At 44.3% G+C, this 26,902-nt stretch overlaps 3 protein-coding genes, 1 long non-coding RNA gene and 1 pseudogene across 5 annotated transcripts; 3 read left to right on the top strand and 2 right to left on the bottom strand.

The window, feature by feature from the left end:
• Positions 1-3,138: 3,138 nt before the first annotated feature.
• LOC100828714 (ras-related protein Rab11D) lies at positions 3,139-6,608 on the top strand (the record flags this gene model as incomplete). Its single annotated transcript, XM_003573814.4, is given in 2 exon segments — positions 3,139-3,167; positions 5,776-6,608. Coding segments are annotated over 2 exon segments (468 nt in total), but the record flags the coding sequence as incomplete, so codon positions are not given.
• Positions 6,609-8,361: 1,753 nt separating this feature from the next.
• On the bottom strand, positions 8,362-9,719 carry LOC104583626. Its single transcript, XR_002964902.1, has 2 exons — positions 9,577-9,719; positions 8,362-9,485 (listed from the first exon to the last, which is right to left on the bottom strand). It is a non-coding gene; the product is annotated as an uncharacterized LOC104583626 (long non-coding RNA).
• On the bottom strand, positions 9,472-10,290 carry LOC112268563 (annotated as a pseudogene).
• A 340-nt stretch (positions 10,291-10,630) lies between these two features.
• LOC100828110 (40S ribosomal protein S7) lies at positions 10,631-12,782 on the top strand. The gene is made up of 5 exons (XM_010236386.3): positions 10,631-10,802; positions 10,887-10,960; positions 11,061-11,184; positions 12,004-12,186; positions 12,446-12,782. Exons 1-5 carry the CDS (start codon positions 10,728-10,730, stop codon positions 12,566-12,568), a joined length of 579 nt encoding a protein of 192 aa, XP_010234688.1. The 5' UTR covers positions 10,631-10,727; the 3' UTR covers positions 12,569-12,782.
• Positions 12,783-13,467: 685 nt separating this feature from the next.
• Positions 13,468-26,681, top strand: LOC106866442. 2 transcript variants are annotated; one of them, XR_002964368.1, is made up of 9 exons: positions 13,468-14,213; positions 14,305-14,373; positions 14,744-14,797; positions 17,213-17,359; positions 17,449-17,545; positions 17,649-17,720; positions 17,805-18,009; positions 19,314-19,395; positions 26,485-26,681. XR_002964368.1 is itself a non-coding variant. In XM_024460487.1 (9 exons), the coding sequence occupies exons 4-9, from the start codon at positions 15,017-15,019 to the stop codon at positions 19,327-19,329; spliced, it is 567 nt and encodes a 188-aa protein (XP_024316255.1). In that variant the 5' UTR covers positions 13,468-14,213; positions 14,305-14,373; positions 14,744-14,797; positions 14,915-15,016; the 3' UTR covers positions 19,330-19,395. The 2 variants fall into 2 exon arrangements, 1 of the variants encoding a protein (XP_024316255.1); XM_024460487.1 differs by lacking the exon at positions 26,485-26,681 and adding an exon at positions 14,915-15,046.
• Positions 26,682-26,902: the final 221 nt, after the last annotated feature.

Below are 26,902 nucleotides of genomic sequence, written 5' to 3'. Positions count from 1 at the left end.
GGGGGGTTGGGGGGGGGGCCCTCCTCTAGTCGTGCTAACAAGTTACCTTCCCCGGTGTATGTAGTTAGAGGAGCGCATCTTAAGAACTTTATTTTTGGATATGTCATGAAACATTCTCCCTCCGTTTCACAAAGGTTGGCGTATTTTGCTTCGTTAAGACAAGACTTTGACTAAGAATTACTCTATTAATATGCAACTTTTGTGATACGAAATCATGATTATTAACAAGAACTTTTAAAGGCGAATCTATTGATATAAATTTCATGTATGGAAAAACACATATTAATGGAGTTATCATTGCTCAAAGCCTTATTTTAACGAAACAAAATACGCCAACCTTTATGAAATGGAGGGAGTATTACGATAAATGGGATTCGTCATTTCAAGAGAAGATATTTTTGGACCCTTCTGAGTGATTAAGAAGAATAAGCCAAAATCCTTTTTGAACACTAGAACAATCCATAGTTCGTGCTGAATCAACATATTCATCAATGAGATGAGATAGAAGAGTTTCAGGAGTTAGAGTAAATTTCACAAAACCACACTTTTTGGGGCAGCTCTATCATCGAGCCATAGTTAACGCAAAACCATCAGCAAAACCACACTTTTTGCGTCAATCCTTCTCACTTAACCCGAAACCACTTAGGTGGTTTTTCTCGGATCCTGACCGGTGGGGTCCATATGTCAGGCAAAATTTCAGTAATCCCTTCTGCTTGCCCTGGCCTCTGCACTGCTGGATGCATCATCTGAGCCCGAGGAGAACGCCGGCAACGTGAGGTAGCCGCCAGTGGCCCGCGGCCTGTCCATCCACTTCAACCGCCGGGACTTCGTCAAGGACGCTGGCCGCAAGGAACAGCCTGATTAGGGTTCCCCCTTGGTGGCAGCTGCAGCTGGGGGGCCGCGCCGGAGCGGCGACGGTGGCCCGCGCTCGGAGGTAGCGCCCGTGCGCTCCCGAGGTGGCAACGACGGCGCTCGCGCTTGCACCCTTGAGCCGGCGGCGGCCCGCGGCGGAGACAGCGGCGGTATCGCACGCGTGTCCAGCGGTTGCTCTTGGTTGTCGTCTAGCGACAGCGGTAGCGGCGCTTGCGCCCAGGGGCAGCGGGGGCGGCAAGGACGCGTGCGGGGGCAGCAGAGCGTGCGCTCGTCGTCCGCGTTGGCAGCACATGCGCTCGACGTCAGCGGCGGCGGCGCTCACGCCCGAAGGCATCGCTGGCGGCATGTTGTGCGTGACAGCAGCAAGGCTTGCGCTCACGACAGAAAAAGAAAAATTGAGCGGCACGGTTTGGGGCCTCCTCTGCGTCCACTTCCATGGCCGCAACCCCAGCACCGTCAACCCCGCCGGCAAGGTCCCTACGCATCGCCATGGGCAGCGAGGCCAAGAGGAATATTAGGAAGGGAAACGGTAATGGCACGGCGAGCGAGCCGGAGGTTGACCTCCGTACCATGCTCGTCCACTGCGCGTAGGCCGGCCGTGGCCACGGGAGACCACCGAAGCTGACGTGTCGCCTGACGGATGGGACGACCCATCGGTCAGGATCCAAGCAAATCCACATAAGTAAGTGGTTTCGAGTCAAGTGAGAAGGATTGACGTAAAAGGTGTGGTTCTGCAGTTCGTTAACTGTGGCTCAACGATAGAGCTACCCCAAAAGTGTGGTTTTGTGAAATTTACTCCAGGAGTTATGACAAAGTGATATTCCCTCCTTTCTGGTATAGGGGGTGTGTTCTCCCTATCTTCCCGATTCTACAATACGTGGCCGTTTTCCCCGTTCCACGTACGACGCTGCATCTCCCTAGCAGTCCGTAGTTAAGATGGGTGAGGAAAGCCCACACTATTCAATTCCGATTAAATCAATCATGCATGCGGCCTCTCACCTCCCGCCTCCAGCCCACCTGAGATTGGCCATAATTTATAAGAACATTATGTGGTATTTTTGTCGCTCATGCGCAATTAATGCATACGGGCCTAACCAATTAGCGCTAATCGAGGCTATGCAGGCGGTGGCCTTTTTTTTCCGATTTGCTCGGCCCCTGTGATCATCTGCCTTGGCTAGTATGAAACGAGAGAACGGACCCCTATATCGACATGGAGGGAGTAGAAACTTAGGTGTCTAGACAGACGTATAGTAGACACAAATTAATGACCGCTTTGAAATCGGATGTCCGGAAGGCTAATGATCTATGAATGCATGGTTGCGCCAAATCCTACGGGTGCAGGATGTCTTGCAAAATAAAAATCACGTTTCGATTCCTTCGAGCCAACAGATTCAGTTAAAAGGAAAATGTGATGGAATAGGGAGCGAACGTTCGCTTCCTGGTCTTTCAGCGCGACGGACAAACTTGCCACCTCCACAGAACTAAAGTTGCCATTCACACAAACGAATGTTGCCACCTCCACAGAACTAAAGTTGTCACTCCAGTGGAATTAAACATTTGCACCCTAGCATTCTGGCGCGACAGGTAAAGTTACCACCCGTAAAGAATTAAAGCTGACAGCCTCACAGACCAAAGTTGACGTGCCTACAGAACTAAAGTTGCCACGCCACGAAACTGAAGTTGTCACCCCGATCTCAGGCCCAGTCATCTCTTGGCCAGCAGATTGTTCGCTCCCAGAGACTAAAGAACGAAGTTCGGTTAATATAAATTCCGAAAGAAAATACCAACAATGCAATTATGAAAGCAAAAAATTGAAGGGGTAGGATTGTCATTTGCCAGGCCAAGCTGAGGAAAGAAGGTGGCCCACCGGACCAGACTATCCCGCAGCGCACGCCGCCTACCAACCGGACCCGCTCCTTGGTCTCGCAGTCCTGCTCTTCTCCCCCGCTTCCTTCGCTTCGACGCCAAACCCCAAACTCCCACCGATCCATCTACGCGCACCTGACCTCCCCGGCCCCCACGCCAAGCTCGCTCGCTCGCTCATCCGGCCACAGCCACCGCCGCCCCGCACGAGCGAAGCCGATGGCGGGCGGGGACAAGGTCGACTACGTGTTCAAGGTGGTGCTGATCGGGGACTCGGCCGTCGGCAAGTCGCAGATCCTGGCGCGGTTTGCGCGCAACGAATTCAGCCTCGACTCCAAGGCCACCATCGGGGTCGAGTTCCAGACGCGCACGCTCCTCATCGACCACAAGTCCGTCAAGGCTCAGATCTGGGACACCGCCGGCCAAGAGAGGCAAGCACCAATCCGATACTACTACCGCTCCCCGTTTCGATTCCGTCGTACCTAGTTACTTAGATCTGCTCCCTCTCCTCGCATTTGAGATATCCCGAGGGTTTGTTTGACGTCGGCCGTTGAGCTAGCACATTTATCTCTCGTTTCCATTGCTCAAATTACTCCGGAGTTCCTTCATTTTTGTCTTGTTTAAATCGCTATATTGCTCGTAAGCCTACGTTGTGTAGTACGGGCGTGAGTTAGTTTCATGTCGTCTTGCTCATCGTAGATGTACTGCGTACGGTTGGTAGAATGGTAGATCTCCACTCCACGGTGGTTGAAATGACCGATCTAGCTCTCCTTGCACCCTGTTGTATGAGTAGCTTAATGTGATAAACGTAGATCTGCCATGCGATGCTTGAACTGAAGTCAGTCTTCTAAGGTCCAGTCTTTTTTGTTATTTGGGTTGTTTCGAAAACCACGGTGGTTTATTGTTTTACTACTAGTAAAACAGCTTCAGTGCACATGGTGTCAAATATAGCAAGGGTATGGATGGTACTCCGATGCTAAACCTGACCATTCCATCTATTTAAATGGGGGCATTGCTTGGTTGCAGTTGTGACCTCCGGAATGGAGGGAATTCTTAGGAACAGGACATAAATTGTTCCCCTAAAAGCAAGGTGGCCTGTTAGTTGTGAGTTATTACCAGGTGGGGGACAAGCTGGAGTGATTACACAAGTAACATGGAAAAAGGCATGCTAGTTGGCCTTACCAACTTGATGGTTGTACCTGAAGCAATATTTTTTTTTAGATGATCAGGGACAACGTCCCTGGGCCCAACTTTTCATCGAGACCAAGCAGGTCAGGGCAGCCATGTAGCAAAAATACAGTTTTGTCACAAAGTTAAGAGCAAAAGGAGCTACTTCTATTCCCCCGTCCCAACTTTTCATTGACCAAGCAGGTCAGGGCAGCCATGCAGCAAAATACAGTTTTATCGCAAAGTTAAGAGCAAAAGGAGCTACTTCTATTACAGCCGGCAGGCGGCGATCAGTTAGCCACGCAGGGCTGGGAAATCAGGCTAGACGTTGCTGCCAGCTTTGACTTCTTCTTCCATGAAGCAATATTTTTCCCCTTGTCATTGTCTTTAATTTCAAATTCCTTCATACTACTCCCTCCGTAACTAAATTAGTTTTGGTATCTCATATATTCGCATAGCATGTGAATCTTCTTTATAACCTATTAAGTGTTATCAGTTGACATGTATCTGTAGCCTGTTCAGAACTTCAGATCCTCAGTTTGATGAGTAACAAGTTCTAGCCTAGTATTCACTAAGCCTGTTTCTTATCCAGTCACTAGCATTGACTAGTTAGCAGAGTTCACATGAAATTTAAAATCACATACATCTGATGCCCGAATTACCTTACAATTATTAACCTGTTGTGAGTGTGACTGATCACGACATATAAGGTCATGACTAGAGATGCAAATATATTGGCTCATTTGCCAATATGATCTTCATGAAAAAGGTGGTTGCTGTAGTGCTTGTGCTTTGATATGACTTCTGTTTATAGTATGCTGGGCTTGTTTTCTATGTCAGTGTGGCCAATTGACTATTATTGGACACACCTCTGCACTAAAGTAGGGTTTACTGTTATCTGGGAAGGACAATGCTGTGTCTATTTATATCCTGAACGTACGAACGTATTTATTGCATTAACTTTAATTATTTAGGATTTATTTGCTTTGAAATTAATTAAACTTCTTAAAGACTTTGATGGAGTGAAAACAAAGACATACTATACTATTATTCTCGAAAGTTGAAAGACAAGTCAGTATTTGGACCAGTTTCTCTTCTGTGGATTTCAACAAGGAACAGTTCTTGTGAGGTCGCTATCTAGTTGAAATCGTTTCTTTATAGATCTAATGTTTACTCTTTCCACCAATTTAGTGAATCCGTTGGTTCATTGAGTTCTGTTTATAATCCTGACATGGCCTTTAAATTCAGTGCATCATTGAATTTCATCTCACTCTGACCACTTAAACTGCACAGGCACAATTATATGCAACTTTTTATTGTTATTCAATTTTCAGAGAGAATGGACTACTTGCAGCAATATGTTCAAATGTTCGCATACTCATTCCTGCTCTAGCTCTCTAATACCATGCCATCTACCGTTTGTTATTCCTAATTGTTTGGATGTGTTGCGACCACGGCCATTATTGGTTCGGGCTTCTGTTGCTTTTTCCATCTCATTTGAACTCGGGACTTTCTGGCATTTGTTCATTCTTTGACTTCTACGCTAGGTTGCCTCTGGCAAGCTCTATAAACTGGACGCTGTATCCTTTTCTTCAGAGCAACTGGACGCTGTATCCTTAGAGAGCTGAACAATACTTATTCTCAGTTGTGAGCTATGGGGAGGAACTAGGAAGAAGCAACATTTCTAGCGGCTGTGAAACGGAAACTTATGTGTGGTTTGTGTGAAGCTTTATGCGTACTACGGTACTAATATTTCAAATATCTGTTGAACTTAGTTGCAGCGGAGTTCATCTTGCACATTCTTTTTCCTGAACATCATGTTATTGTACTTCTAGTTACCAACTTCACATTCACTTGTTTCAACTATTACAGGTACAGAGCTGTCACTAGTGCATACTACAGAGGCGCGTTGGGAGCTCTGCTAGTCTATGACATCACCAAGCGCCAGAGCTTTGACCACATACCTCGCTGGCTGGAGGAACTACGAGGGCATGCAGACAAGAACATTGTCATCATGCTGGTTGGCAACAAGAGCGACCTTGAAGACGAGCGGGCTGTTAGCACTGAGGATGCCAAGGAGTTTGCTGAGAAGGAGAATGTCTTCTTCCTGGAAACATCTGCACTGCAGGCCACCAATGTTGAAAATGCTTTCCAGACTGTCCTGTCAGAGATCTTCAAGATCCACAGCAAGAAAAACATTGCGGCTGAACCAAAGGCCAATGGGTCCGCTCCGTCGCTGGCAGGCAAGAAGGTCCTTGTTCCAGGACCTGCGCAGGAGATCCCGAAGAGCAAGTGCTGCAGCTCTATGTAACTTTGATTCATTTGTCTGTGTTTTGAGAATATTCACGTGGATTGGATATAGATTCCTACTGAGATAGTCTTAGGTTTTGAGTATTCATTGATTTGGTGAGGCGGATGGGGTTGGTATCATAGCTAGATCTGTCACTTGTCTCAACTGTGACAATGAGGTCAGGAAGTGAGCAGATGAGCTCTTCTTAGGTCTGAGCTGTGGATCGATAGCTCATAACCGTGTATGACGATTGCTTCATGACACCTCGAAGCCTTTGTGTAATGGTATGCCTATTATATGGGCTCGTTGCTACTGTTTAGGCTTTACTGTATCGGTGCCTCTGTATCAAGTAGCATTCATGTAGCGGATTTGCCACACTTTATTATTTTAAAACCATTTTTGGAGATGTAAAACACACGAACATGTATTCCTGATCCTGAACCAATATACCCTGCCCATGTATCAGTCAGTTACAAATTGAAGTGCGAGTGTATAGAAACATCGTGAGTAACACAGTCAGCCTGGCGTCTCAAAAATAAAGGTCAGACTGGCTCGGGATCCTAGGGAAAAAGGGCCTTGGTCTAGCCCAAACAGAGGCCTGGAATGTATTTTGATAGAAATATTCCTTCTGTTTGTAAATATATGTGGTCCTAGAATGTGTCCGGTCAAACATAGAGAAGTTGGCTCACAATTGTATACAGATTTAATTATCATTTTTCAAAATGTTGTCATCAGGTTTGTCATGATTTTTTATATAATGTTGTATTCTTTATAATTTGTAGTAACATATTCCTGTGAAAAGCAAGTATCAAATTATCAAAGTTGCATGTCCAAGGTGTTTTGTACTTGTAATTTTTGACTGAATTTTTTCCGTGATGTTGTACTCCGTATTTTTTTTATAATTTTTAGTACTCTCTCAGTCCAACAAAAAATGTCTTAACTTTGACTAAATTTGAATGCATCTATACACTAAGTCATGTCTAGATACATTCAAATTTTGACAAACTTTAGACATCTTTCAAATCTGAATGCATCTATACACTAAGTCATGTTTAGATACATTCAAATTTTGACGAACTTTAGACATTTTTTGTTGGACGGACGGAGTAACATATTCTTGTGAAAAGCAATTATCATGTTGATGGTGTTTTGCAGTTTTGTAATTTTTCACCATGCAAAAAGAAAGGACCAAGTTGCACATTGAATGCGATGCTCGTTGATGACAAATATTTCCAAAGAGAGTATAAATTTTGGTTTTGTTTTCATATTTACAAGTACATTCTACTCCCTCCGATACGTAATACTCCCTCCGTCCCATATTAAATGATTCAAATTTGCCCAAATATGAATGTATCTATGCCTAAAAAGCGTTTAAATACATGTAATAGAAAGTCACTTCATATGAGACGGAGGGAGTAAATGTCTCAGATTTAGTACAAATTTAGTAATCCCTCCGATCCATATTAATTGTCTCAAATTTGCTCAAATATGGATGTATCTATGCCTAAAAAGCGTCTAGATAAATGTAATATTTCGACAATTAATATGGATCGGAGGGAGTACAAAATTGTACTAAGCCTGAGACACTTATTACGGATCGGAGAGAGTAGGAGTAATAATAAAAGCGAAAAAGTACATAGTATCTTTCACCAAGTTGAGCGTGGAAAAATATATGTCCGCATAAGGTAAAAACAGGCTGTATCCTTAGAGTAGGGATAAAGAGAAATACAACGATGTTTACCACAACACATGCACATAATACTCTACTAAAAGTTTATAAAATATGAAGCTAAAAAATTCTTATAAAATATAATTAGCATTCAATAAACGTCTGTATGCATCGTATTATGTCATTTGTAGCTGACATACAATTTTTTTTCTTTGAGGGAAAGCTGACATACGAAATACTCCCTCCGATGGCTTTTTATGTATAGATGCATATTAATTGTCGAAATATTACATCTATCTATACACTTTTTATGTATAGATGCATCCATATTTGCATAAATTTAAGACAACTAGCACAATGCCCGTGGGTTGCCACGGCATTTAATTCTTTTCACTTTCATATGTACCCTGTTTTGTTACAGATCGACGAATCCATTCATAAAAAAATCATTAATTTTCCCGAACATATGGAACACTTGCGTTTCTTTACTCCGTACAACTTACCTCGGGCAAACATAATAATAAGCAGAAAAGATATAATAAATCATGATACAACTTACACACATTGGATACCAATATCACACAAATATCAGGAGAGATCCGAACACACTATCATTTGAAGACTATATGAAGATACTCGTATGCGGGCACAATGCTCTAGCACCATTTTACACCGAGACAGGAAAGAGCCTAACCTTATTTACACTTTAAGCACCTTACCTTAACAGGAATAATAAAAGGATGTGAAAAAATGCAACATTTATTCTTCTATGCTTAGCAACGATGCATAGTTGTGGCAACCGTCTTATACGCCTCCAGCAACTCTTTTACTGCACCCAGCATTGTCTTCCATGTGCATGTGTCTTCCGTCATCCACAAATCAGATATCCAATTAGTAACTCAGACAGGTCATGCTATATGGAACATTAACACAAAACACCAAACTTAGGTACGGAACATACGTGTTAAAATCATGAAAAAAACCCATCTGCAATTAACTCATCATTATTCATTTCTCCTTGGACAACATATCAGATGAAGATTATTAAGGATGCATTTCATCTCCACCATATTATGTGAATTAGCACTTCCACATAGAAATCTTTGCTCACCGTTCTCTCACAGCTACGCAAACATATATTATTTATGTTTTCTTCAATCGACAACGCGCAAACTTCTTTAGGTCAGAAGGGCATTTTTGTCCTAAATCTGACACAATGAAATGTAATATGATTCTTGAGTACCAAGTACTCCGTAGAAAATATGACAACAACCAGGGGAGCTGATGTTCAGTGAGTTTCACCAAGGAACACCAAATGCCACAAGAACTGGACCCTTTTATAAAAATCTGGCACCACACTTGACTACTCCCGACTATTCCAAGAACCTATCAATTCAAGAGACTACAAATTTCTGGAAGGAATCAAATGTAAATGCTAAAATTTTGAGCTTTCAGTCCAAAAATCACAAACCTTATAGAGCTATATCCATGTGCATGGTAAATTCTGCATTTCATGAGTTACGTCAAAGACACCAACAGTCCATACAAACCTCAACAAGACAATCATGAGAATTATAAACGAAGAAACTTGTGTGCGTCTTGTTGCCTTTCACAGCGACGACTCTGCAGAAAACCAAACAGAGTTCAGAGCACTGAATGTAAAGATCACAACACAATCAAACTCGACCATAAGGGAGAAGAAAGAATTGATTACTTGGAGATGGAGGTGCCGCAGGAGCCCTCAATGGCGGTACATTAAAAAGGGGTCAATAAGGTTCTGACGTAAACGCATAAAAACAGTGGTAATTAAATACAGATGGGAATAAGAAGTTATTGGCTGAAAAAACTTACATGAGCACGGGGCAAGCGCCTGCTGCCTGCAGCGGGAGCAGGACAGAGCAGGAGCCCAGAAGGGACATCATGCGCATGGCATCCATGGGCGCGGGTGGCGGGCATGAGCGTGCTGATGTCGCCGTTGAGGCAGTGGCAGAGGCAGATGGGCCCGGTGTGGACGAGGGACTTGAAGCCGGCGCAGTACGCCGCCGGGGGCGACGGCACGCTGGTGTTGGTGAGGTAGCCCATGCACGGATTCAGCCCCATCAACGATGGCAGGCACTCCTTCAGTTGCGATGACAGGCCGCCGCACCACCTGGAGGCCACCGCGCCTCCGCTGGGGAGGCCATTGCGTCGCTTGGAGGCCGCCATTGCTCGTAGGTGGAGTACCGGGGCGTTCGGGGCGTTGAAGATGGAGACCGGGCGGCATGGATCTGGATGGTGGCGCTAGGGACGGAGTAGGCAGCGGCGCTAGCTGATGGAGGAGGCGGCGGGCGCTGGTTGAAGGATGAGGCGGCGGGGTGGAGCAGAGGCGTCGCCAGGCAGGGAAAGGGGAGGGGATCGGGCTGGGGAAGGTGAAGTGATCGGTGGGTGAGGAATAGGATTTGGACTGCGCGTCGATTCTTAAAAAACGGAGGTACCAAAACGCAAAATTGACTGGACGAAGACCAACTATTGCTTTTTTTTTTTTAAACTCTGAAACACTATTGCTTTTATTATTAGGTACCGATTAATCTGGATGGGAGGGAGCGAGTAACCACTAAGAATATAAAAATTGGGCCAACGTGACGAAACAGGGAGTCCCGTTACCAGCTCGGCCCAGTCCACAAAGGAATAAATTGGGCCAATGCGACAGAAGACGAAGTCCCGTTACCAGCTCGGCCCAGTCCAGAAACATCCTGGATTCCCCTTACCTATAAAACCGCATCCACTACGAGTCTACGAGAAAGGCGAGCTCTAAGCGGCATCCAAACCCTATTGCCAGCGCCGCCGCACCTCGACCTACCCCCCGTCCTCAAGGAAGAAGGCACCATGTACACGGCGAGGAAGAAGATCCAGAAGGACAAGGGTCTCGAGCCTTCCGAGTTCGAGGACTCCGTCGCGCAGGTACCACAAGGTTTTTTCTATCAGCCTGAGCCTTTGTAAGCTTCGTGCGCCGTGTTTCACCGCCCGCGTGTTTGTGTTTCTAAGGCGTTCTTTGACCTGGAGAGTGGACACCAGGAGCTCAAGAGCGATGTCAAGGACCTCTACATTAACGCGGCCTTGTAAGCGATCAGCCCGTCTCATCTATGGTTTGATTTTGAGGTTTCGCTTCAGTCGAACAGTGTTAGTTGTAGAGATGTGTGATATTTTCTTGTCTCGCAGCCAGATGGATGTGGCCGGGAACAGGAAGGCGGTTGTGATCAACGTGCCATACAGGCTCCGCAAGGCTTTCAGGAAGATCCACGTCAGGCTCGTCAGGGAGCTCGAGAAGAAGTTCAGCGGCAAGGTTGGTGAATTGCTGGTTGACTTGTTAGACCCCTTTTTTCTGCGTGTTTGATCTTCGGACTTGACCGAGGAGGGTGCCCTGTTTGTAGATTTGTGAGAAGGGCATTCGCTTTATTGAGTCTTCTCTAACTAATGCATAGTGAACCTATTTTTTGGATTTGTGCTTTCTTTACACTAGATAAATTGCAGAGATCTCAATTTCATGGTTGCTATCCACCAAGTGTACCACGTGGTATGCATAGTGGACCTTAATGTGGAAGTTTGGTCCTTGTTAGAAATAAGGGTAATCCAATCTTATAGTAGAACAGTGTGATATAATCGGTGCTTAGCATAGTAAGACAGAAGGATTTGTTATGTTTTGTACACTTGGTGGACAATGATATGTTTTTCCTGGAGCAGGCAACTGTCATATCAAAATGTTTCCTAGAGCAGGGAACTGTGGTATCAAAATGTACGAAGCGCTGCATTTTATTTAATTGCTGGCTGCTCATTGCTATCTTTATGTACCTAAAGATTGTTGTGCTCCATGGCATAACTTATGAGTTTGGTAGAGGTTGCATTTATTCAAATGCAGTCTGGCTGGAATTTCTTGCTTCCCCCCATCTGCAGCTATAAGCAAGAATTAGTGTGTCAGTAACATTTCCCATAATTGCTAGAAATATTTTGGAATTAAGTAATTCTTAATAGTTGTATGACTATCCTTTGGCATATGAAGTATGCCCAAACTTTCCTGATTTTCTGAAGCAATTTCTTGCCAAATTCCTTGCCCTCATTCATGAATGTTTGTTGAAATGTGTGGTTCACTTTGACTCAAATGCAGGATGTTGTTATTGTTGCAACAAGACGGATCGTGAGGCCACCCAAGAAGGGTTCCGCTGTTGTTCGCCCTCGTACCAGAACGCTGACTGCTGTGCATGATGGTATCTTGGAGGATGTTGTATATCCGGCAGAGATTGTGGGGAAACGTGTCAGATATCACCTTGATGGCTCAAAGGTTATTAAGGTAAAGTGTCACCAGTGTGTTACGATGCGGGAGATTTGTCTCGATAGTTTCTTGTTAGCATGATGTTCTTCATGTAATGCACTGTACTTGTATGTAGGCTACTGAACCTCTATATAGATATCATCCTCCGAATTATCATTTGAGTAAAACCATCCATTTATCCAGACAGCCTTTGGTTATTTCAGTTTCCATTTGGTGTTTAATTTAATTGTTATCCCTTTCTTGACTTGAGTATTGAGCCCTGCCCATTTCCTTGTAGATCTTCTTGGACCCAAAGGAACGGAACAACACAGAGTACAAGCTGGAGACCTTCTCTGCAGTGTACCGCAGGCTTTGCGGCAAGGAAGTGGTCTACGAGTACCCAGTGGCTGAAACCGCTTGAACGAATAGCCTGGCCCAGTGTTTTCATGTATTGAATTTGGGCTTTCTTGACCGAGCTCTTTGTCGCTCTGATTATGTATTTGTGAAATCAAAACTAGTCTCGATATTAAGGTACTAGCTGCTCGCAAGGTACGCAAAAGATGTCGAATTGGAGCTCCACACTCAGTTGCAACCGTTCGATTATTTTGCATGCTTTCACCGTTCTCTTTTTCTCATGTCTGTTAATTGTCCGGTCGTGTTGGCTTTAGCAGTTTAGCTTTACTGCCTTTACATAATTGTTGCCTTGTTGGAACCGATCAGCTGTCATTGCGCTTTTGTCAGGCCACTGAATTTGTTGGCACAACTCAAATCAGCTATGGAACTTGTAAGTTAGCCATCTGGATCCTCAAACTTGTAAAATACCTTCACATGTGGTCTCAATGCCAAATTTGTCATCTGGGTCATCGAACTTGGAAAATACGTCCACATGTGGAATACCGTCATCATATTCTGAAGAACTGGCATTGTATGCACCGAAACATTATATTTCAACGCTCTCCTTGTTTCTCCCTTGCTACCTTCGAGCATTCTACTCTTAAAAGATGAGGGAAGACCGGCTTCCTAGCAATCCAACCCCGAGGCTGCTCCCGCACCGTCCGATGGATGTGCTGAGTCGGCGTGGCGTCCGGTTGTGCGTCCATTTCCTCTGCGTTTCCATACCACGACTGTTTTGGTAAGGCTCACTGCAGGTGGTCCTGCCGGTGGTGGGTCCGTTTTCATCCGTGAGTGGGTTCCCTGGGTGGGTCGTGTTTGCGCTACCTTGGTTTCCTCCCTCGATCGGTGGATGCGTCCTGTTCGCTTTGTTTGTTTCTGTTCGTCTTTTCTTCGTCTGGATTCGGATGGGTTCGCCTCTGCCCGCATGGCCTTGTTTCACTGCTCGTGGAGCGGGCGTCTGCCCCCCGTCTCACTGCGTCTGCGGTGCGGTGATCAGTGACCCGTCCGTGCGGTCCGCTGTTCCCTGTCCGCTCTTTCCTGTCGTCCTCTTTTCCCCTTTCTCTTTGACTTTCGTGATTGGTCTGTGAGAAACACGATGCCGGCCTACCTGCCCAGGCTGCCTCGGCGCTACTGCTCAAGGCCGCTTCGCCGCCATTGCCGCCGGGGGCGGACGGGGTTGGGATTTGTTCGCTGTGCGCACGGACTGCCACTGTCGCTTCCGTCGTGTCTCTTCCCCTGTACCTGCCCTTGACTTCTGTGATGTGTTGGGAACTTGGGATTTGTTCGCCGTGTGCAAGGACAGGCGGCCCACGACCTGCCTGCCCCCCGTGTCGTCATGGTCGCTCAGCCGGCGCTGTTGCAGCCTCGCGGCCCACGACCTACCTGTCCGCCGTGTCGTCATGCCCGCTCAGCCGGAACTGATCCAGCCTTGTGTGCATGTGACGGCAGCGACGTGCCTCGCCTATATATATCGTTTTCCTCATTGCAGTCGGGTCGCCTCTACGCCCCACACCCCCCTTCGCCCACTGCCATCGTCTTTCCTTCATCGTCGGTCCTGTGCGGTGCATCCGCGCCGGGTCTGCCTCCGGGATTTCTGTTCGCCGTTCGTTCCTGTTGTTTTCCTCCTCCCGTCAGCCATGTCCTGAGTCGTACCTTCGCCTGCGTTCGCTTAGGTCCTGCTTTTCCCCTTTGCTTCTTCTTTTTCTTTTGCATGTGCTGGCCCTCATTGTTGTTCTCTTTTCCTCTTTTTTTCCCTGTCTGCAGGTTGTTGCCGTCGTGCCGTTCGTGTGTGCTCTTCGCTTGGTCCAGCGGGAAATCGGGTCTTCTTTGCAGGTACATTGTGCTCGTCTTCGGCCGCGTGCCGTGCCTGTGTCGGCGGTTCCTACCTGTGTTTTCCTTTGTCAGTTGTTCTCAAATTTGTGAGGCTCTCTTTGATTTGGGTTCATCCATTCGTATATGTTTTGGCTGCGACTTGTCTCTTTTTTTGGGGTTCACAAATGTTTTGGCCGCGAGTTATCAATCGGCTCCTGCATTTTTCTTCGAATTTGCTATGTCTTGGTGGTCTCTGTCAGCTGTCCTTGCTATTTTTGTGTGCTTGCACTTTTCCAGTTATGTGGCGACATCGTCCGTTGCTGTCATGGACTGATTTCTTCTGTGTTCTTCTGTTGCTGTCGTGGACTAATTTCTTTCGTTCTCTTTGCAGCTTGCCTCCTCTAGTTTTGTCGATCTCATTGTTCGGTGGAGCTTCGCTGTTGAGGTATGACGCGTTTAGTCTGTTGTTAGTTTTAGCTTTGTCGTGCTCACCGCTGATTGCCCTCTGTTTCTTTTTCGTTGGGTCACCTCCGTTTGTTGTGCTGTTGTGCCTTGCGTCTAGACCTGTGCAAAGCATTTAAGGTTTTGTTGTCTGGGACTATAACTATGAGTTTATGTTGGCTTGGAGAGGGACCTCAAAGTCAGTTACTTTACGGTCACTGCCATGCGGACCCGACCCCACTTGTCAGAAATGGTATGCTTTCTACAATTTCATTGGCTACTGACTCGCTGCATGTCAGTTCTGTCCACGAGCTCGTTGTAGGGCCTTAGAAGTTGATCCAGGTGTTGCTGATGTTCAGTACAGATCGTTAGAGTTGTCTTTGTTGTCCAAACTCTCATCCCTTTAGATTTAAGAATTTGTTATATATACATGACTTGGTTGATGATGATATGTGATTGGTGCCTGCCATTCCTGTTGCTAAGCCCTCGCTATTTGTAGTTGTCTTTATTCTACGCAAGGGTTCTGTTTATTACATAAGTGGTTGTCCCTTTGGAAATAATTCATGGAAAATGTCTGTGGGTGAGAATAATTTCTGCATGCAAGTACAGATCGTTAGAGCTGTCTTTGTTATCCATGCTCTCATCCCTTTTATTTTTATAATTTATTACATATGACTTAACTAATGATGATTCGTTATCCATGATCTCATCCCTTTGGAGTTCTTATTTTGCCATAGATGACTTAGCTAACGATGAGGTTATGTTTATTACATATATGGTTGTTCCTTTCCTTTCAAAATAGTTCATAAGAAATGTTTCTGGCTGAGAGCTAATTTGTGCATGCAAGCCACAGTGTACAAAGGGTGGTGTATGCTGTGCTTCTCATAACAACACTGGAACTCAAAAAACCGCAGCTGCCCTCCCTGCTGTGTTTTCTAGGATTGTTAAAATCTGTGTCCCTGTTTTTCTGGATTTTGAGCAACATGGTTCTAGCAGGATTAGATTTACTGCATCGTGATAGTGTAAATGTATCCGCTCTTATTATGGCTGTATTTGATTATATGGTACATCATGAGGTGTTGTCGAAGGTCTTAGATGCTGGGTTATTTCTTCTCCCATATTTATAGGTCTTAGAAGCTGGGTTGTTCCTTCTTTCATATTTATAGGTCTTAGTAGCTGAGTTGTTACTTCTTTCATTATAATAGAACAACAACAAAAAATGCATGCAAAGTTGATATGTACTGCATGCTTACCTGTTGTGTTAGTTGGTGGGGTTCTATGAATTGCTGGTTCATGCGAGGTGTTCTGTCCGCAGTTGAGGTTAGAAAAATGCTCATGTAGTGCTAGGTTACATTCTGAGGAGCCGTCATAGGTCTTAAACTCTAGATCAGTGTTTCCTGCATATTTAGAATAGAATAATGTGTGTGTGCCTGCAAGGTTAATGATAGTTTCATTTTCATGATTTCCAGTTCTGTTGGCTGTTAAAATTATCAAAAATGTTGGTTTTCAGAGTGCTCCTGTTATGATTGAATTGCATTATTCGTCAGATATTGCCCCGTGTGATGCTTATGCCTGTTGTCTGTGTGTCGGAAGCCACCGTAGTCTTGCATTCCATGTCCACGTTTTTTGTTATAGATTGGTTCAGTATTACAGCAAGGGGTTGCTGTCTATTAGTTTCTGTATTTGTAAACTGAAAATCCTGCCTGATGTGTTTCCTGGGATTAGGGAATGCAGGTGCTCGTTTTGGTGATCCGTGATATTATAGGTCCAGCTGTAGTACCTCAGTTCATGTTTGCATGGTTTTCTAAGAATATACAATGAAACTGGTGTAAACCGTAATATTATAGGTCCAGTTGTAGAGCCTCAGTTCATGTTTGCATGGTTTTCTAAGAATATACCATGAAACTGGTGTAATCCGTAATATTATAGGTCCAGCTGTAGAGCCTCAGTTCATGCTTGCATGGTTTTCTAAGAATATAAGAATATATCATGATGTTGTTCTAAGAGACAAAAAAAACTATGGTGTCATCTCCCTGATAGTGCTGTTATTGCTGTTTTGGGCTTGGAACGAAATAGTTTTCCTTTTCCTTAGGTTTCATGTTCGGGCTGTGATAGCTCAGTTCATATCTGCATAGTTTGCTAAGAATATACCACGATGTTGCTTTAGGAGATGGAAGCTAATGCTGCCAGGTCCCTGACAGTGCCTTTCATAGCTGTTTTGGGCTTGCAGGGAAATAGTTTCACTTAGGATGCATGTTTATGGTTTCCGAAGAAAATAAAAAATGCCATCTGGTATTTCGTGAGTTCTTTGAGCTTGCTCCTTCTGAATTCCTATGGGTGGTTCTCTGCAAATGCTTTCTTTGTGTTTCATGTGTCCATACATGCCTCCATTGATTTAATGCTGCCGTGTGCTGCCTAGGTCTTAGCTGTTCTATGCGAGATTCCGCCCTTGCATAATACATGTAGTAGGCTTTTGCGATGGGAAGACCCCTGGACCTGCCGGCAGGATCTGATGCAGTGTGCTCTTCATCCGGTTCTGAATTCGTCTGCTTGCCTAAAAGAAAATGTACTTGTTCCCGTTGTTTCTTGTCTTTGCTTTTGGTGAGCGTTACCCGCTTGCTCAGGTTTCTGTTTTCCCTATGGCTGTTGATACAGGGGATGGCTTTTTCCCCGTTGCTTCCGACCCAAATGTCTGCTAGGAATCGAAAAAAAAGGAAGCTTGCTTTAGATATTACCCGCGGGCATGCTGCAGGTTGGTTGTGTCTTGTGCTCGTTGGTATCTGAAGGCATTCTGTTTGCAAAGTTTTTCATTCGCTCACCGCCTGGCTTGCTTTGGCCCTTGCTGCTGGATGCAGGCGCTCCTTTCACTTCTCCTCTTGCTGTAGGGTGGACTGGTTTTACCTCAGAAGAGTGCGAGCTGCTCAAAGGTTCCGCATACAGCCATGTTCCTTGGTGATTGTTCATTTTCCATTGCTCCTCTGTTTAAAAAAAATATATACATGTGTTTGCAGCAACGCATAGGAAGAAGAGAAGTTACTATGGTGGCCCTGGGTATCGGTGCAGCCGGTGTGTCTCTGATTTTTGGTACCAGGAGCGAGTGGCGAATCGATCAGCCATCACGCAAAGGCGTGTAGTGTACAACCTCTGTTGCAAAGGGGGCAAGGTGTTTATGCCCCCTTTCCAGCAGCCGCCTGCTTACTTGCACGATATGCTTCGGTATGATGGTGGTCCCCGATGCCGGGCATTTATTAGGAAGATACGTCAGTACAATTGCTTGTTTGCTTTCACGTCTATGGGTGCAACTGTTGATCGGTCTGTTAATGATGGTAATGGACCCAATATTTACAAAATTAGTGGGCAGGTACACCATAGGATAGGCACCCTCGTGCCAGAACAGGGTGTCCCTCCAAAATTTGCTGAACTGTATATCTATGACACCCAGAATGAGGTGACGAATCGAATTGGGGCGTTGAACAAGGACGATAGGACACAGGGTAATGTGGATCCTTTGGTAGTCCAAGGTCTTATGAATATGCTTGATGCATGTAACCCTCTTGTTAAGACGTTTAGGCTTGCTAGGGAGCGATTACAAGAGTGAGAATATTGAGCTCTCAATAAGGCTTGTTGCTCCTGGTGAGAATGACGGGCCTCAGTTTAGTTTGCCAACCTGTGATGAGCTCGCTGTCTTGGTAGTTGGGGATTTTACTCTTGAAGCCCCTTGCCGGGATATAATTGTGCATGCTAGGGGTGGTGACTTGCAGCGCGGCTTACTTGGCTTTGCAGTACCCTCCGTTGTTTACTTATGGTGAGCATGGGTTTCAGCTCGGGTTAAAACATATTCGGACGGCGTCCTCTGGTGAGGCTAAGAGGGATAAACTAACAATGCAGGACTACTATGCATATACTGCTGCCATTATAGGGAGGGCCAGTATAACCCTTTCTTGTGCTGCGGTTTGCTGTCCACACAGGCTGTTATAGACGCCCGTGCTTGCATAGATGAGAATTGTTATAAAATGCCAGGAAGATCTGAGGGCTGAGAGCCTGCAAGGCATTACAGACGAGACTCGTCTGCGCTTTATTATAAAATGCCAGGAAGATCTGAGGGCTGAGAGCCTGCAAGGCATTACAGACGCGGTTGGACAGGGTTGTGTGGACGGGAAATCCGTGGGGAAAAAAAACATCCTTCCTTCGTCATACACAGGTGGCCGATATATGATTGAAAAGTTCCAAGATGTTGTTGCTATTTCTAGGGTTCATGGGCCACCAGATATCTTTTCCACTTCTCTGAGAGCCTGAGATCAGAGAAGCTCTTCTGCTTGAACCGGGCCAAGTTCCCACCGATAGAGCGGACCTTATAGTGAGGGCGTATAACCTTAAATTGAATGAGTATCTTAGGCGTATGAAACGCGGCAAGGCATACGGCCCTGTCAAAGCTGGTATCGTGTGCCACTTTCTGCTTTGTGCGTACTTCGTATCCTTTAATCCGTCAGTAAATTTATTGTTGTCTTTCTGGTTTGCAGTTCTGCACACTGCTGAATTTCAGAAGAGGGGCTTCCTCATGCGCACATACTGATTTGGCTGAGGAATAAAAAAACTGACGTGGTAAGCTGTTCGGTTATTGATTCCCATATTTCTGCTGAAATACCAGATCCTGTTATAGATCCATTGGGGTATGCTTTAGTTGCTGACTTTATGATGCATGGTCCTTGTGGTGCTGATAATATGAAACTCCCTTGCGTGAAAGAGGGTGTTTGTTCAAAAAAATTTCCAAAACCATTTCATCCTGAAACAAGTGTTGGTGAGGATGGGTTCCCTCTTTATAGAAGGCGTGATAGTGGTCGATTTGTTATGAAAAATAAGGTCCGTTTGGACAATAGATTTGTCGTTCCTTACAACATGGACCTGCTCAAAAGATTTCAGGGACATATCAATGTGGAATGGTGTAATAAAACTCACGTGATAAAGTACCTATACAAATATGTCACTAAATCCCCGGATGCTTCTAAAGTTTTATTTGAGAGATTTCGCGACGGTATTGTTTCCTTTGATGGGTCCTTTGTACGGGATGTCGATGAGGTAGAAGAGTATCTTCAGTGTCGATACATATGTGAGCAGGATGCCCTGTGGCGGATATACGGCTTCTCAATACATAGTAAGATGCCTTCTGTTGAGCGTTTGCCGGTGCACTTGCCTAACATGCATGTGGTCCGTTTCCGTGGTTCATCTAACCTTGCGGGTGTTATAAAAAATGACTCGGTTAGGAAGACAATGTTAACCCAATGGTTTGCTGCAAATGTGCGTCACAGAAAGGCGAGGTCGCTGACCTATTGTGACTTTCCAACTAAATGGACTTGGTTATCTGAAAAAAAAAATGGTTTGAGAAGGTATATGCTGACAGGATTGGCCGTGTGTACTACGTACACCCCTCGAGCGGCGAGTTGTATTACCTTTGGATGCTTCTTATGATTGTAAAAGGTGCACTTTGTACAGTGATCTTAGGAAATATGGTGATACTGTTTTCCGAACTTTTAAAGAGGCGTGTGCGGCGAGAGGGCTTCTTGGTGATGACAGGGAGTGGTCCGCCGCCTTTGATGAGGCTTTGGATTGGGGTATGGGTGGTCAGCTTAGGCAGTTGTTTGTTACCATGTTGATCTTGAGCGCTCTTTTTTTGACAAGTATGCGGGCCATATGGCTGAGGATATTCAGTACCGTGTTAGGAAGGACTTGCAAGATCCAGGGCATGTCATACCACCTGTTTTTCTTATGGACATGCTTTTGGACGAACTGTCCATTGTATTCGCAAGGAATGGCTGCAGCATTTTAGATCATGCACTGCCCCTTAAATCCAGTTATGAGAGTGCTAGATGCGATAATAGATTGCTTGCTGATGAAATGTCATATGACACGGAATCACTGCTGTTGGAGGCCAAGGATTTGTATGCACACCTTAATAAGGGTCAGCTGGCGGCGTTTGATGCAATCATAGATATTGTTAGGGATTCAAAACCAGGTTTTTTTTTGTGTCTGGGTATGGCGGCACTGGAAAAACCTTCCTCTGGAATGCTATTGTGTCTTACCTTAGGAGCCAGGGGCGTGTTGTTCTGACCGTTGCTTCTTCTGGCGTTGCTTCTTTGCTATTGCCTGGGGGGAGCGGTCGGAAGTCCGTTGTCCTGGGTGGTGACCTTAGGCAAATACTACCTGTTATTGAAGGTGGCACTAGGATGCAGGTTGTTAATGCCGCAATTACGAACTTATCTCTTTGGCATTCTTTCCGAGTTTTGCATCTCACGGAAAATATGCGTTTATCTCCCTCGGCTGTGGATGCTGACATGAGGTCCCGTGTTGTTGATTTTAGTAATTGGATTCTTGATCTAGGGGAAGGGAAGTTGCCTGCTGTTATGCGTGACGGTGAATCTGATTTTAGTAATTGGATTCTTGATCTAGGGGAAGGGAAGTTGCCTGCTGTTATGCGTGACGGTGAATCTGAACCAACATGGATTCAGATTCCAGATTGACCTCCTTGTGCACAGAGGGAGATAAGGTTATGGCTACTATAAAGGCGGTATATACTGGTTTTCAGGATAGTTATCTAGACCCTGCTTATTTAAAACAGCGAGCTATTCTCACACCTACCAACGAAATAGCTGATGAGGTTAACTCCTTTGTTCTTGCCATGGTACCTAGGGTCGAGAAAGAATACCTTAGCTCTGATAGTGTTGCAGATTCTTGTGATGTCATACGTGATGCAGATGTCTTTTACCCTGTAGAATATTTGAACACAAATTCTATCAACAACTTCCCTCAGCATAGGCTGGTTTTAAAAATAGGTGCTCCCATTATGCTTCTTAGAAATTTATGCCAGGCTAAAGGATTGTGCAACGGTACCAGACTAACAATTACCAGGTTGGCTACAAAGCTCATTGAGGCTGTTGTAATGACCGGTTCTAATATTGGAGATGTTGTTTATATCCCCCGTATATGCCTGAGATCAAAGAACCTGAAATGGCCTTTCACATTGCAAAGGAGACAGTTCCCTGTTCGCTTGTGCTACGCAATGACTATAAATAAAAGCCAATGCCAGACATTAGCATGTGTTGGTGTTTATCTAAAGAGACCTGTTTTTACTCATGGCCAACTTTATGTTGCGGTTTCTCGTTTCTAACGACATACCCATATTTGGGCAGAATAACCAAAAACCTCGGCAACGTACCCAAAAAACTTGGATACCCAAAAATATATGGATAGCTATCCATGTCTGAGTTTTAGGTATTCACTTTTGGGTATGCTGGAAAAGTTGGTGTCATTTTTCTCTCCCCCCTACCCATAATGGTTTTGGGTATCTAAAATATGGGTATGTTGTTGTGGATGCTTTTATGCCTAAACGTGTGCCAAAATTGGATTGAGCCACCTGAAAGTTTTAAAGTAGTATGATCATAATATTAATGTTTTTTTGTAATCTTTTCAATTTTTTGGAACTTTTAATTTTTGGTTTTAAATTTAAACCCTTGATTTCTTGGTCCGTTGTCGGAATTAGCCGAATTTTGAACATTTTACTCGGCGTAACATTTATGATTTTCCACAAAAAGATTTAATGTTTCGTAAGTACTCCGATCCATAATAAGTATCTCAAATTTAGTATAACTTTGTACTAAGTTAGTATAAAATCAAACACTTATTATGGATCGGATGGAGTAATTTTTTTTAGTTCAAAATTTGAGACACAAACAAAATGAGCCAGTTTCTTCTGAACACTTTGTGGAGATGAGCTAAAGTTTGAACTGTTTCATTAGGGTACCATTTATGATTTTTTATGTGTTCCGAGAACATTCTAGATACTCCCTTCGATCCATATTAATTGTCTAAATATTACATGTATTCAGACGCTTTTTAGGCATACATACATCCATATTTGGACAAATTTGAGACAATTAATATGGATCAGAGGGAGTACTAATTCAAAATTTGAGTCTATTAGTTAGTTTCTACTGATTACCATTTGTAATAGTACATCGAGAACAACATTTGTGATTTTTTTTAAAAGAATTTTCATGACCAGTGTATTTTGACCGTGTTGACGTGTCGCCCAGTTAGTAACCCAATACTAGTCAAAAATCGGTCAAAGGGAGTGGGGTTGGGGAGGGGGGGTGTTAAAAGTTAAGCACATTTTTATGAAGCACTCTGCTAATGCGCGACTGTACGCGCGTTGGTCAGGACGCGTGCACGGCCAGGTTGACCACGCATAGTAGGTACATCAACCACGCATAGTAGGTACATGTTGCATGCATGCATTATTAATGCGTTTGTAAAATCTCAAACTTTAAAAGGTTATAGGTTTCAAACCGTGCGCTCGATTTAGTATCCGTCTTCACGATTAGTACAAAATTTTCGAAACTAGATCCCATATTGGTATGTTTTCTGTAAAATCCCATATTTTCAATTTCGGATGTTCACACCTTTTCATTCCTCATGCATATCACCTTGATCATGTCTTAAATTTTGGTGTTTCATTAGGATGCTTTATTGAAAGTGTTTAAATTGGTGTTTTAGAATGTGTTAGTTTGGTAGAATTTTTTTTGAGAATTTTCTAGAATTTAAAAATGCATTTTAGGATTTTATTTGGATTTATTTGAAGCTTTAAGGCATTAAAACTATTTTTATTATTTTATTTTTGAGTGGGAATAAGTTTCCTGGACTCTAAATAAAATATATTATTTTACAGAATTTTTGGGGATTTTTCTAAAGTCATTTGATATTTTAAATACTTTAAATGGATTTTCGGGTGAATTATAGATCCTGAAAAGTATTTTATACTTTTTTTTATTCTTTTCCTTTTTCTGTGAAAGTACGCTTTCCCTTCAGGAAAGTGTATTCTCAGTGAAATACGCTTTCACTTAAAACCCCGAAAGGGTATCTTCTAATCTCAGCCACTCATCTCAGATCGAACGACTATTCTCTCTCTCTCTCTCTCTCTCTCTCTCTCTCTCTCTCTCTCTCTCTCTTTTCTCTCGCTGACGCGCGGGTCCCGCCTGTCATCCCCGACCTCCGGCCAAACCGCAACTGCCCACGCGCGCACGACCACCACCCCGCCGGCCACCTCGCCCATGCGCCCCCGACCCCTATAAAGTGCCCCCGCGCCCCTCTCACGCATGCCCTCGCTCGCCGGCACCTCTCCCTCTCCCCTATGCCTAATCCGCCGCCGCCGCCTCCCAACTCTGGCGAGAAATCGCCAGAGAACCACCGCCTAATTCGCGAAGCCGCCGCCGCCTTTTTGATCCCCGGGCCGCCGCGGAGCTCGAACGCCACCATAGAGGTGCCGAAGAAGACCACTGGAGGGACCCCGACTACGACGACCGAGGCCACCATCGCCGGAACCACGACGCACCGCCGCTGGAGACCACGCCGGACCTCGACGCCTGCACCGTTTGACTTCCCGCGAAGCCGTGAACCTCGCCCACCCTTTCTTCTTCTTCCCCGAGCCTTTCTTCACCGATTCCGTTCTTCTCCAGTGAGAGTTGGGGTATGAACTGGTTCAACTTCTCTGTAGCTTAGGCATCGATCGTTAGCAATTCTCTGATCATTATGTGTTCTAGGTTTCACCATTGTGTAGAGTGTATGTTTATCTATAATTGTTCTGTAGATAGTAGCCGTAGATGGTTCATCTTGATCACTGCATCGTCGTTGCAAAACTGTATTCATAGCAGCCTCTCTGCCGCGGCAGGAAGTTGTAGCACCATTATTACCAAGTAGACTAGTTCACAGTAGTTCTTCTTGTTGTCCGTACCATCATTTTAGTTGATTCTTGTGGTAGTTAGAACCTTATGTACGCTGCTACACAGTACTTACCTAGTTGGGCCATTTCAAATTCATCTTCACTAGTAGCACGACAGCAGAAGTTCGTATCCCGTACTGTTTTGTTTTAGAGTAGCCACATTCATCTGTTCTTAGCTATTGAGTCATGTCTCCAAAGTTTGTGAAACCAGTGTCAATTGGAATACTAGATTATATTCTTGGATCCGCATGTTTAGTTGTCTGTCATTAGGATAGTTTAGCACCAGTAGTTTATCAGTAGAAGTTGGTATCCTTTATCTGTCAGAATCTGACTAGCCACCTTTGCAAGCCAGTAACTTTTGATCTGTAGATCCAATTGACCTGAAACCTGTTGCGTTAGTTAGTAAAATCTTAGTACTATACTGTGGCATACGTTTCATGCCATGTTCTGTACTTTAGCACCTTTTAGCTGTCAACCTTAGTTGCAACCTGTTAACAGTAGCAGATTACTGAACTTCAGAGTTTAGGCTTGGCTGTAGGTTTTAGAACCATGCTTGTTGGTGCTATAGTATTATTCGTATGAAGTTGAGATTCTGCTCTTGAATGTTTGGGAATACATTTTGTTATTCGAAGTTCATTTGGAGTTATAGTTGGATTTTGATTTATGCTTGGAGCTATACATTTATTTTGTTTCGTTCTTCGTGTTAGATTATTCGGATTGTGATTGCGACGAGTGCCTAGGAGTTGACGACCACAGACACTTTCTGATCCAATCAAGTTACACTTATTGATCATGTAGTACCTATATTTTTGCTTATGCTATTTTGTTTACAGTGTCATAGGGATGCATGTTAGATTTATTTTTTATGAAGTATTTATCAAATGCGTTTTCAACGTGTTTAGTTATTCCTAATAGATTGCTTATAGGATTTATTGCCATGCCACCAAATACCTTAGGTTATGTATTTACATTTTTCCAAAACATGCTATACTATTATAACGGGTCGGGACCCAAACTATATTGAAAAGTATTAAGTGCTCTTTATGAGTGAGTATGTTTTTGGGAAAATGTTTTCGAAATAAAACCAAAATGTTTTATCTGGATGGAATGGTATGATGGAGGCCAGTTGGCTATCGGCAAGTGTTGTAACCCCGTAACGGGTACACGCTCAGGAGAAGGTGGGGACCGCCGTTCAGAAATCCAAGAGTTCAAATTTTCTCATGTACCCAAAGGCTTCTTGTGCAATCACTTGCTATTATGGGCTCTGGCTTGGTCGACTAACTAGCGGGAAACCCTTACATGGGTATCGCCATCCGGAGAGGGGCCAATGTGCTCATATGGTGTGGGCGGTGCCAGAATTAGGTATCAAGGGGCTTCTAGTGAAAAACTTCGTCACAATCTTTACCTGTTGCGCACGCTTGTCGTCAGGCAACACTCTGGACTGATTGTGTCAAGTGGGTAAAGTGTACAAATCTCTCGAGAGTGTCTATCTAATCAATTAACCATGCCCTTGGTTACGGGCGACTTTGAGTCATTAAGTCAGGAGAAGTGGAGATCTTCAAGTTTTGTTTTCAAAAACCCCAAAACTGTTTTGACTCGATGGAAGATTCCACCAGATGAGTCAGGGAAAAGGGATGCTATGTGAGTGTCAGTTGACCCAGAGTGCATAGCTAGGTCCTGGAGTGAACATCCACAGAATGACCATACTATTGATCAAACACTGTTTTATCAAAACTCCAGGATTAGAGATTTTTCAAAGGAAACTACTATGGGTAATTCAAAACCCCAAAAGCAGCATTTTGGAAAAACAACCCTAGTAGCCAAACTACGAAATCCTTCATCATTTCCATGCATTCCTCCTAACCACACAGGTGTGACTTGCAAGTACATTCAATGTACTGACCTGCACCTATCATGTGCAGAGAGTGACACTTAATAAGAAGACGCAGGGTCACGAGTCTACACTCAACTTGCCTGTGGCGTTGATGAGACTCCCTCTTTATCAGTTTGCTTTATTTGGACTTCCGCTTGGCTTGTAATAAGTACTCTGGATTTGTATTCGAACCGATGTAATAGACATGTGTATGATATTTCATCAATGGAACTGCGTGTGCTAGCATTTGATCCAGGGACTAGCACAGAATACACGGGGGTCCGGACCCTTACGGGTCTAGGTCGCCTCATTTTCACCATAAAAAATTTCGTCTTAAAAGTTACGGCCCAATGAATATAGGAAATTACCATCGCTGTTGGCAATTAGTTACCACATGATAACTTCTCACAAAAAGGATGGTTACCTATGCGTTAAAGTTATCCCCGAATAACATACGAAGTTACCAT

Source organism: Brachypodium distachyon, chromosome 3 (genome assembly GCF_000005505.3).
Source record: "Brachypodium distachyon strain Bd21 chromosome 3, Brachypodium_distachyon_v3.0, whole genome shotgun sequence".
NCBI lineage: Eukaryota > Viridiplantae > Streptophyta > Magnoliopsida > Poales > Poaceae > Brachypodium > Brachypodium distachyon.
This window is presented reverse-complemented; position numbering and strand designations above follow the sequence as displayed.